The following is a 12,543-nucleotide window of genomic DNA, read 5'->3' on the forward strand; positions in this document are numbered from 1 at the left end:
CAATTATTAAAAAAAACGAATTTTCAAAAACGTTTTGTAAATGCTTCGTATTTCGATATTGTATTCATTTCGTTATTGTTTTGAGGTCGTTTCGTTATTATTTCCGCATGTCTGGGCCAGTTTTATGGTTTAATTAGTGAAAAAAAATTATAATATCACACCAACAGTCAACAACAGAGGGAGAGGGAAGCTTCAGAAGGTTTTGGAGGTTTTTTAGCGTATTTCGCGGTCTCGTCCGCCATTAACGAATCGATTCGTTATTGTTTCGGAAATCGATTCGTTAATTTTTTACCATTTACGAAATTTCGTAAATATCGAACTTTTTAAAAGGAAAATTTTGTAATTATTTTAAATATCGAAACAAAAAAAACTCCCAAATACAAATCGATTTTAGAAACAAATTTTTCCGTTGTTACCCAGGCCTAGTGGACAACAGCTGACACACCAGTATGCCATGACACACAGTTTGGAAAGCTCTGCTCTAGGTCCTCTAATTGCTAAAAGGACTATGAGACTAAACCAAATCCCTCACAAAAAAGTAGGTGCATGAAATATTTTTTAAAAAATACATACCTTCTGTAAAAACTGTTGGGGTATCTAACAAAATGAATCTTTGGGCCACTCCAACAATATTTGGCAGTAAGAGGTCTTCAAGGTCGCCAAGGTTACGGGTGTCCAGGATGGTAAATACGAAGCTTCCATCAGTAGCAATTTGCTGAAGCTCTACATTATCAGCATTTTTGACCCCAATGCTAAATGAGAATACACCAGCTTGCTTCATGGCCAGGACCCCTTCTCTAATGTCATCACTAGACTCAGTGGCACTTATCAGTACTAAGATCTGGGGAACACGTTCTTCTATCCTGCTGCCTCCTGAACGATTAAAGTGGTTTTGTACCACAAATTCAAGGGCTTCCCCGATGTTAGCTTCCTCGCCCCCAGGAATGCTAAGGGCCTTCACTGCCTCAAGAATATCAGCTTTTCGGGTGTGGCTGTTCAAGAAGAAAACAGTCCTGGGTTGATCACTATATGTCACCACCCCAACGCGTATGGACTCAGATCCAACTGAGAGTTTTTCAATTACATTTGCAATGAAATCACGAACAGCTGCGAAAATGACAGGGCCGATGTTGTTTGATCCATCAATAAGGAAAATAATGTCAGCAGATTCTTGCGCTTGAAAAAAAGAGAAATGCAACAGGTGAAAGCATTAAACAAAGTGATATCATGCAAGTTGAACAATGTTCTGACATGTTTCTTTGGAAGCCAGCAAGAAACATGAATATGAAAGAACAAAACATGTGATGGTCAATGTCATGTAATTTGCCTGCGGTTTCTGCATTCTGATTGAATATGAACTACCAGCGCTCTCTCTCTCTCTCTCTCTCTCTCATACACACAAACACACATCTCTCCCCCCCCCCCCCTCCTATATATGCATATTTGCCAATGTATTTGAAAGAATTCTATTTTGGGCATCTTCTCACACTATATTTTATTTTTATTCACAGTCACAGAATACCATTCCCATATCTTCATGCACCATAAAATGAAATATGGGTCTGTACTATATAGCAGTGTATCACATATGACATTTCTTTTGCAGATGGGATGCGATAACCATTTTGTTTGAGAGAGCCAACATACAATGGAACATCATAAGGTAACATTTTCAGGTGCATGAGAGCCTGAAAATTCCCAATAGTAAACTAATGGTAAGGCAAAATTTGAAATATATCAAACTTACATAGCCTATTTTTTATTTAAGCAGGCTACTGTATACATTTGCCTCTCCCTCTAAACATATGTCCTAAATTCAGGAATTTAAAATCCATTTGCTAGGTCAATAGTCTACTGCATCAAAAGAATTTGGAATAGATTTATGTTTTTCTCAAACCCTAATTGGCAATAGGTATAGAATCCAATGCTTATGATTGAGAAAATTTATAAAAATATAACGCAAGTATATAAACTTGTAAACATCATTTCTTTAAACTGTACATATAATCAAAATAGATTTCTAATTTTGTTCTCAAACATGACAGCTGGATATTCAATCAAGTAATGCAGAATCGTGTTAAAATAAGTGACTGAAGCCAATCAACGTAATTATCCAACTTTTGTGACTATAACTGTTTCTGAATGGATCAGCTATCTCAGCTAGAAGAGCCTAATAACCACAAGAATAATATACCTTCCAAAGGCACTAAATATACTTATCACAGGATGGTTACCATGTGCTGTGATAAACACATCCGGTGCCATTGGAAATATATTAAAACCATGTGGAAAACCCAAGACAAAAAAAGTGTACCATAAAACCATCAGACCACATCTAATCTTGGAAGCTGAGCAGTCAGTTCTAGTCAAAATATGTGCTATAATCTGTCTTCCAGAGGAAGGGACTTGCAAAACCACCTATGAAATTTATGGTGTTGCCATAAGTCACAGGGTGACTTGAATGCACATATACCCACAAACTGCACATATACCCATATCTGTCCTTTCTAGGCAGATATTGTGGGATTTCTGCCTTGATATTCTGGGTTATATGACTGTGTGGAAGGGCTCTTAGCCTCCTTCCACAAAACTGCATAACATCCATATTGAATTGGATTACAGTGTTCCCTCGCTACTTCGCGGTTCGGATTTAGTGGGCTCGCTGTTTTGCGGGTTTTTTGAAAATATTAATAAAAATTTAAATATAAAATATTTACATCCAGTGGAGGGCAGGGACCCCAGAAGTGCGGTGGCCTGAGGTGTGGTGGGGAAGGCCTGCCTCCCCTGGCCTGCTGCTGCCTTTGTGGGGTCTGCAGGGGTCTGCGGAGGCCAGGCAGGCAGGCAGGCGTTTTTGGGATGAGCCAGGAGGCGGGTAAGGAAGCACGGGTAAGAAAATAATATATTAAAAAATTAATATGGTGTCCCTACTTCGTGGATGTTCACTTATTGCGGGGGATACTGGAATGGAACCCCCACAATAAGTGAGGGAACACTGTATTATCAGTGTGGTTATCAGTGTGGACACAGATAACCCAGTTCAAAGCAGATATTGTAGATTAACTGCCTTTATATTCTGGGTTATATGGCAATGTGAAAGGGCCCAGAGTCAACACTGCCATATAATCTAGTTCTAAGCAGATAATGTGGATTGTATACAGTTGTGTAGAAGGGGCTTCTGTTACCTGAATTAGACACTTGAATTCTGTTGTGTTTGGCTAAAAACCATAATGATTCAAGGGTGGCATGATCAGACTCAATGCACACCTGTCATGTTTATTCTTCTTAAAGTTTAATTTATCTCCAATTAGTTGGTGCTAATATTGAAATGATCCAAACTTGATTTTGTGTTTCTCAAAGTTCATCAAAATGAATTAATTTGTCCAAAGAAATATCATACTGTATTAAAAGTACAGTTAGATTAACATGTATGCTGAATACTTAGTTTGTGCTGCTCGTTATGGGTATGGCTTGAATGAACATCCAGGGTTGGCCATAGGAAAATCAAGCCATGATAGCTTAGCCTCAACTATTTCACATTTCACCAAACCACATTTAAGGTATGATGAGTACTTTGAGGGAAAAACAGAAGATGTTTTTTGTGTGCATGCATGTGCATGCACATGCATGCATGCACAGGCATGCTACAGAAACATTTTCAGGACCCTACTTAAAGCTTCCTGATTCTCATTTTAAAAACCATGCTTTGGATCAGATTTTTTTCCAATGCTATTCTTCATGCCATCTGATGCTGAAGGCTCGAAAAGGCTAATCTGTGGATTATAAATTAAATACTGCTGATCTAGGAGAAACAGGGATAAATAGTTGTTGGATAATTTATATCTCCTGAAATATTATACTTCAGTACACCATGAAAGGTTAAGCTGATGGTGGAGAGCAAATTAAAGCATGCTTTGTTACACAACTAAGCAGAGACACGTTGCCTTAGACAGAAAGCAGCATTCAAGTAATTATCCATGATGGTATAATTCATGAATGATCTTTGCACATTACCAAGAAAGCTTGATCTCTTATATATTCTATATTGTTATATATTCTATATTCTAGCATAACCAAATATGTTTTAACACATTCTTTGAAGCAGCAAAATATGGCATTTAAATATGTTGACACTAAAAAGTACCCATTGGTGGAATAAAACTGTTCCTTTGCTTTAGATAAAATATAGGTTTCAACTGAATATTGAAATAAGTTCGTTTATTTCTAGAAAAAGAAAAAAATCTTGATAATTATAAGGGGGCAGAGACAACCATAGTAATATTTTAATGCAGATGCTCTTTTAATCTAATTAGACCATATAAACATGGATCATCATAATTGTTGTTGTTGTTGTTGATGATGATGATATTTATATCACATATTTATATCAGAATCATGGTCCTTCTTGTCCATGTAGTGGATAGAAAATAGTAACTGATCAGATTAGAGAACCCCACATAACACGTCAGTTCAGATTCTTTCCAGCACATGGAATAATCCTGGTAAGAAAAGGGCTCTCAAAGAAATAATCAGAAGAAGGTGACCATTTCTAGACTCTTGGGGCCCAAAAAAACATTTAAAGAAAATGCTTCTCCTTTATAGTCCCCTTTTTTTTTTGCAAGAATGTGGTGTTGTGTTGAAAGTCTGTTAAAGCCAGTGACCTTCCTGGCCACTGGTGAAAACAGGTTGGAAGAAGGAAAACAAAATATGGTTCCAGAAAACCCATTAACATTGTTGTAAAAATACTAAAACTCAATGAAAAATATCTTGTGATTTTTTTTCTTCCATTAATGAAAACCTTTGCCCTGTAAATTGAGCAGAAAATTAGGTGAAAACATTTATTTTTCTTTGAGTCATGCAGCAAAGCAATTATGGAAGGTGGAGCAAATGATGGCACTGAAGTGAGAGGTTAATGAGACAAGACACAATGAGTGTTATTATAATCTGCACATTGCTATTATCCTTTACCACTCAGAATTCTTTTCCTTTTTCATGCATTTCAAGGGTTAAAAACAAAGGTGTGATAACTTGGTATTATGGAACACCTGATGGAACAGATTAAACTCATAAGTCAAGATCCTATACACATTAGCAGAAGTGCCTATATACACTAGCGTTATATTGGCTCACAGTTGCTCAGGCATTTGTGGAATGGGCTTCAAACTCCTGAGCCCATTTTATTGCAAAACTGTCAGTTGTCCTGCTGCCCATAATGCTGAAACTGTGGAAAGGAGCTGTTTTTGTATTGATGGAACAATTGGCTGAATAAGGGAACACACTTATAGATACAGCTGGGAAAGCGCTTTCCCTTGAGCACCCATTTTAAAACATGCTTAGAGCCATAAAAGGACTTTATTTTTACAGCATGGTTATATACCGAAGTCCCTCTGCTGTGAAGTTTGATTTTTTAAAGCAATTCTAATATGAAATTATGACAAAGAAAGTAAATGCAGAGTAAAGATAAATGCAAAGCATCTTTCCCATTTAACAGGTGAGTAAATGTTACTTCTTAACCTTTACATTTGGGAAAGGTACATCTTTTCCCATCCCCCCCAATAGCAAGCAGATGAGAGGGGTCTCATCTGCTTGCTATTAAAAGAAATTTGAGCCTGGCCACTACATTTGAACAATGTTTCAGTGGAAACACGGATGGAATTTTGACAATTAATCCTATTTGTAATGACTAATAAGGGGGTGTGTTCTACTTCTGTATTAGAGATAGAGAAGCTAAGATGTGCTTCTCGATATCTGCAAAATGGATAAGTTCTAATTATCTCTGACAAAATTGATATGAACACTTAATGGAGATTATAAGGATGGTAATGATTGAGGTGTATTCGAGCTCATTTTATATTGTATTTTGTTGTATGAGCTCTGGCAGAAACCATGCCAGATCAAATGGACAGATTTGCAGGTCAAAGAGTAATCATGGTAAGAAAACCTTTGTTTTTAACCCTTTAGATGTGCACCTTCAGGTCTTTCCAGGCAATTCTCATAGTTACACCCAACAGCTGAGAAAGAATAAGCTGTCCAGCTCAAACACGTATAAACATTTAATTTTTCTGATACCTATAATATGGCTAGGGCGAATTAAGGTTTCCTCCAATGATGCATCAAAAGCAGCAGGGGCGAGATAAAGTCTTTGTCATTGATAGTCCCTATCCTTCTGTGTATTATCTTGAAAAGTATTATATAAATTTGTTTTAAGCAGAGCAGTCTTTGTATTGTGGTCCTCAAGCAGGGAATCACTGACTAGTGCTTAAAAAGGGAGGAGAAGAGGATGGTAGGCAATGCTACAGTCTCTCTCCCTTTCACTTCTAATACCCTCACTTGTTTATGCATTACCTGGCATTACCCTATGTACTTTAATAAGTGGATACCCTTTTAGAAGTCCTAGAATAGCAACAGAAATTGAATTCATTGGTTGTGGTTGCCTGGAAATACGCTTGGCTGACACATCAAAATGCTTCAGATCATAGAATAGGAGCAGTTAAATACAAACATTGCAATGTCACAGCAGAATAGGGTTACCTGTGATGTCTTTAACCACTCCTTTTTCTCCAGCCATGCCTGGAGTCAGTGATGAGTGAATGCTTTCAACTAACTCTCCTACAATGCCGCGGAGAGCAGTAAAGTTCTCTAGGTTGAACAAGTGCATCTCAAGGGGTTCACTTGCTATTTCCTTTAACTCCCCTTCCGCTGCATCCTGCACTCCAATGGCAAACATGTTTACATCGGCAGATTTAAGAACAGATGATGGCAGAGTCACATCATCCTGTGACCGTCCGTCTGTTAACACTACAATAACCTGGGGGGTGCCATCACTCACTCTGCTTCCAGAAACTTTAGTTAGATGGTTCTGAATTAGGAACTCTAATCCTCGTCCAGTCTTGGTTCCTCCCCCCATATACGGCATGTGTGAGATATGGGAGAGGATATCTTGCAAAGTATGGTACGTGTTTAACTGGAACTCTGTATGTGGGTTTCCGCTGAACTGGACCAGGCCAAACCGAAAATCATTTCCACCCACATCTAATTGTTTTACAACATCATACAGAAACTCTCGAACAAGTTGGAAATGTTCCTTTCCAATGCTCCAAGAGGAATCCACTAGAAATATTATGTCAGCAGCGTCATCTTTAAAAAAACACAGTGATTCATGATTTTCCAGAGGTCAGTGGTAGGAAACCCCATCCTACCACTGACAATATTAAGCTTCTTAGGCATCAGTACTATCATACATTTCATAAACCTGCTACACATTAATCTAGGGGAGAATATTTTTAGGAAGACATTTCCTCTACTAACATTTGTACTTGTTCAAGGTATGCCAGTGGTACTTCCATTTTAATTTTAGCAATGTTGCTTATTGTTACAAAATGTCAGACATGTCTGTAAAACATGTTGACTATGTAGATTTAAAAGCATGGCATGTGAATGACCACATTAGTCTCTTACTCAAAGTATGCTGCTTCACTATTTCACTGAGGAATACAGGAGCTGCTTCTACATTATTGTTGAGTTCATTAACTATATTTGCTTGCAACAAAGCTTCTGTGCCATTGTAACCCTTGTCAAGTTATCATAACACTAACTAGATTGCTGGTTCGTTCTTCATATTTGCAGGTTTCACTGTTGTGGATATGATTATATGCAGATTTGGTTAATATGTTCTCTCTAGAAATTTCATAGCTCCCCAGGGGAAGTTTGATATCAAAGTCTGCTTGAAGTTAACCATATAATATTTTTATCCAGTTTTTCCATTTTTGCAGTGTTTCTGCACCCTAATCCCTGCAAAAGTGGAGGGCCTACTGTAATTAAAGGTATAAGTAAAGGTATAAGAAAATCTACCTATATATCTGGACAGTCCTGTGAAACTTTGCAGTATTTGTAAACTGTGCCTATGCTCTCTTTTGAATGAATGTTCCATGTTCTTTTTGTATGTATTTGAAAATTTGGATGATTTTTCTGTAATAATCTCTGTAATAATCTCTACCACTTATATATGAACTTATATATTATAAGTTATATATTATAACTTATATATTATAACTTATATAGAAAAAAGTAGCAAAATGAAAAAGGAGGCTTTGTTGGCTTTCCCTTTACCCAGCACTATAAGATGTCTTAAATATGGGGAAACACATTTTGGAGTGTATGAACCATAGAATCATAGAATTGGAAGAGACCATAAACGTCACCCAGTTCAACCCCTTGTCATGTAGGATGTATAATAAAAACATCCTCAACATATTTAACTGGAACTCTTTGCATACATTTATGCTGAACTGGATAAGACCAAATTGGACATTATTTCCATTGACATCTTCTACTGGTATTATTACAACAGAGATACCTTGAGTTATAGTAACCTTTGGGAGAAATGGCTCTCTGATTTTCTCCTACAATTTGTGCCTTGATGTGCTGCTACTACCTAGATGATCTTGGCAAAACATAAGGAAGGAGGGGAAAGGAAAACCTCCTTCCCTCTCTTTCTGTGCATTTCCACTGATAATCCCATGCTTCCTGGACAGAACATTTTGTGTTGGGAGGATGTTGAAGGAAGAGCTTTGGAAGAAAGAAGGGACTGTTGGAAAGAAATTGAACAAATTCCTAGCTGGAAAAGAATGCCTTTTCTTCTAGAAACTGGCTTTTACAAGCCCCCAAAGTTCTCAGAATTATCTCAGACTTATTTCGGTACCACCCCAGTGTTTATAGGAATTTAACATAAACATTCAATAAACATTTAAGACTTGTGTAAAGTGCTACTAAAATCACAGCTATGCAATAGTATGCCAGTATTTAATTAATGCTACTCTCTTTATATAATAGTTCCTAGTGCCAAATCAGCTTTACACACCTTTGCCAGATAGTACTTAACTTTTAATATTTTAAATGATAAAAGAGATTGCAGAATTGGAAGTTAGTTGTCCCCCACATTTGCAATTTTAACTTTTGAATACTTTTTCATGATATCAGATTCATTGAGTGTACTTAAAAATCCAAGGATAAAGAGCTGCAATGAGTACAACAGACTTAAGCAGAGAAGGGTTAAGACTCAATAGACTTCTTCACAATTTCCAAATGACATTCCTTGAATTTTGAAAATATTAACTTGCTTGAATGTGAAAGAAACTTACTGTTTTGCTGCTGCGCGGCAGCCATATAATAACCTGAGAATAAGAGACAAAGGATTGCTCCTAAGAGCGAATGTCGATGTTTCCTCATTTTCTTTGGGGGTGGGTTTGCTTTGCAGAGCACCAGTTTTTAGATCTGAAAAGGAACAGAGCTTTTGTCAGAGAAATTCCAACTCATAATGAAATCTAAGTGCCCTAAAACCCGAGAGAAACTGGGATAAAAAGGGTTGGCTAGATGGCTGTATAACACTATAAAATGCAAAATACCAGGTAAAAAGGTGTGCTTAAATTCTGAGATCAGCCAGAAATGCGCATATTTGCATGATTGTATATCCCTACACTCAAGAAAAACATTGAACTTCATTACAATACATTGGTATGGACTGCTCCAGTACATGTGCGCATTTTAAAATCCCAAAACAGCTGATGAGGGCTATAAACAGATTGAGCCACAAATACACAGGTGGTTAAACAGAAGCACAATTGGAAAGTAATTCCCACGAGAACTCTCTGCAACATTGTTTTCATATTTATGAAATTAAGGAGAGCTTTAAGTTACACAGTAGGCACCAGCATGGCAGTCAAGTGACCCCAAAGAGAAGCGAAGTTCAAGAGAGCAAACGTAAAGGCAGCAGGAGAGTGAAGAGAGATAATGACAAAAAAATCTGCTTCTGCACACTTTCCAATATCTGCATCAGCACTTATGAGGTCTAGTGCATTTCAGAGCATCAAGAAAAATTTAAAAGAAAACATCTGGCAGATGTCCCGTGTCCAATTTGAAAAATCTGCTAAAAACAAACTTCAGGATGCCAGGGAACTATTTGCTGAGGCTGAGAGCCCCATGTCTGGACTTCCTTAAGGTACCACAATTTTTTTGCCCCACTTCTTTGCCCTGGATTATGAGGCTGCCTGGAAGTGTTCTAAGTGGGAAAGTAATGAAAGCCGCTTTCACACAAGCCTAAAAAGCAAGTTAAAACAGCATAAATGCTGGTTTCCCTCACTGATAAAGCCAGGCAGCTTGTCACAATCCTGTCCTTTTGGCTGGGGGTGGCCAGATATCCACCTGTGCTGATCCACAATCAGCATGGGTAGGCAAGGGCACTGCCAGCCTCCCTTCCCTCCATTTCACCCTCAACTTATTAGCCCAAGCCTTAGATAGAGGCTTCCCTTCCCTTCCTGGTTCCTCAAACAGCCAAATACAGGTTTTTGGAGAGGGAGAGATGCATTCATTCTCCAAGACTCACTGTTAGCAAGATGGCTGTGGGGATAGACAGCTGGGATTGCAGAGTATGATCCCAGGTGTCTGACTCCACAGGCCTAATACCTCCAAAGGTCTGGACACCTTTTAAAAACCTAGTCTAAACCTGGAAAATCAGACTTACCCCAGGCTGAGATGGATTAATTTGAAATGTCATCTGGACACTTCAGGCTAATCCATTTTCCAGCCCGCACTTTAGGGCTGTGTAGATTGGGTCTTAGTGAACCATCTGTGTATGATGATGGTATTAAGTGCACGAATATAGTACTGCTTTCAAGAATGTAAAACAATAATATTGCTGTAAAATACATCACTGGCATTCATTTATGAGCCCCTCAGTTTGCATTTATTATTACCACAAGGCAATCATCACACCTTCTCTACATAAAAGAAAATGTAAGCTGAAGCACATCCCAGTCTCACATGTACTCCAACTAAAGGTTACGCCAGGGCTCTATTGCCATCTTTAGTACTTCCCAATGTCCTCCTCATTGCCATCATTTCTTCTAGCCTTCCACTTTCTGGGAGTCTTGCATGAGTAAATCTCAACATAAATATGTTCCAAAGACTGAAGCCCAAACATCTATCCCTAGATTCATCCAGGTTACTACTGTAAGATTTTCTGCTGAAGTCCAAACTCTAGAAACACTGGCATTCTAGAAACACTGGCATTCTGGATATAAAAGTCAAAATACTTCCCATGCATCCCACTTCCATGGAGAACTCATGTTTCAATTTTATGATAAATCTTTCAAACTCTAAAGCAATTTCTCTTTGTCAATTCAATGTACCCAGAGCATACTATGTAAGGCAATGGTTTTTGAAATCATACTCTTTATGACAAAGATTAGCATCAGTAAGCCCGCACTTTTTAATTAATTGTTTAATCTTTTTTCTCTGACTCAAGAGAAGGGGTCCTCAAACTAAGGCCCAAGGGCCGGATGCGGCCCTCCAAGGTCATTTACCCGGCCCTTGCTCAGGGTCAACCTAAGTATGAAACGACTTGAAAGCACAAAACAACAACAACAATCCTATCTCATCAGCCAAAAACAGATCCACACTTCCCATTGAAATACTAATAAGTATATATTTGTTAAAATTGTTCTTCATTTTAATTGTTTTAAATTGTTATAGTATTGTTTTAAAGTGTTTTTTGCACTACAAATAAGATATGTGTAGTGTGCATAGGAATTCATTCATGCTTTTTTCAAATTATAATCTGGCCCTCCAACAGTTTGAGGGACTGTGACCTGGCCCTCTGTTTAAAAAGTTTGAGGACCCCTGGTTTAGACGATAAATTGTATCCCCTTTAATATTAAAGCCTGGTGTTTGTTTCTCTCTCTCATATATATATATATATATATATATATATATATATATATAGTATTTAAATATACAGTTTTCAAATGAAAGTGTCTAATTTTCATTTGTTTTTTTACTGCTAGTGTTAACATTATCTTTAAACTCTCTGGCTTTGTAGTTGGTGCAAAAGTCTTGTCATAATTTTTAAACCTAGATTGCGTGAACCCTTTTGCTATTAATCTCGCTTTATATTTTATTTTTCTATCTGGGAGTATCTTTTTCTTATAGATCCATCTACAATCTATTACCTTTTGATTTTTGGGTCTATCTATAATTTTAAATTTTTGTTGTAACATTGAATTAAACTCATTATCCACTGCCTCTTTCTATTTTGTATTTGGACTGTTTTCTACTTGACTAAAACTTGCAGATTCATCTTCTTGATCTATGTTTATTCTTATTTGATAGGTTACAGGCTTTCTAAATCTATCTGGTAGTTTTTTTAACCCCTTTGTTTCTTAACACAATGGTGTCTGAAGCACTCAAATTCTCATCATTTGATTTGGGTTTCACTCTTTTTAATTTTTCCCTATCCCTTAGTCTGGAGTGTGGTGAGGGCACATCTTGTACATTTTCACTATTTGGGAGTGATTCTTTTTCTCCTTTTTCTGATTCACTATCTGTGTTCTCCCCTCTGTTTTCTGTATCTTCCTGAGTTGTATGAACACTTCTCTGTTGTAATGTATTTTTTTTCCAACCACTGTGTGTTTCAAAATTTCCTGGAAAGCACTACCTTTTTATCTCCTATGTTGAATCTATACTTATCTCCTGTGTATCCAACGAACCGGA

General features: G+C 37.4%; 1 protein-coding gene across 3 annotated transcripts in view; it reads right to left on the reverse strand.

The window, feature by feature from the left end:
• COL6A3 (collagen type VI alpha 3 chain) overlaps nt 1–12,543 on the reverse strand; it is a 147,834-nt gene that overhangs the window by 103,878 nt on the left and 31,413 nt on the right. For 2 of the 3 annotated variants that reach the window (XM_060783504.2, XM_067469959.1), the window contains exons 2-4: nt 9,138–9,270; nt 6,529–7,134; nt 574–1,176 (exon numbers count right to left, since the gene is read on the reverse strand). In XM_060783504.2, the coding sequence (XP_060639487.2) occupies nt 574–1,176; nt 6,529–7,134; nt 9,138–9,225 (1,297 nt within the window). In that variant the 5' untranslated portion in view covers nt 9,226–9,270. The remainder of the gene's footprint in view (nt 1–573; nt 1,177–6,528; nt 7,135–9,137; nt 9,271–12,543) is intronic. The other variant, XM_067469966.1, reaches the window with a different exon arrangement.

Source organism: Anolis sagrei, chromosome 1 (genome assembly GCF_037176765.1).
Source record: "Anolis sagrei isolate rAnoSag1 chromosome 1, rAnoSag1.mat, whole genome shotgun sequence".
NCBI lineage: Eukaryota > Metazoa > Chordata > Lepidosauria > Squamata > Dactyloidae > Anolis > Anolis sagrei.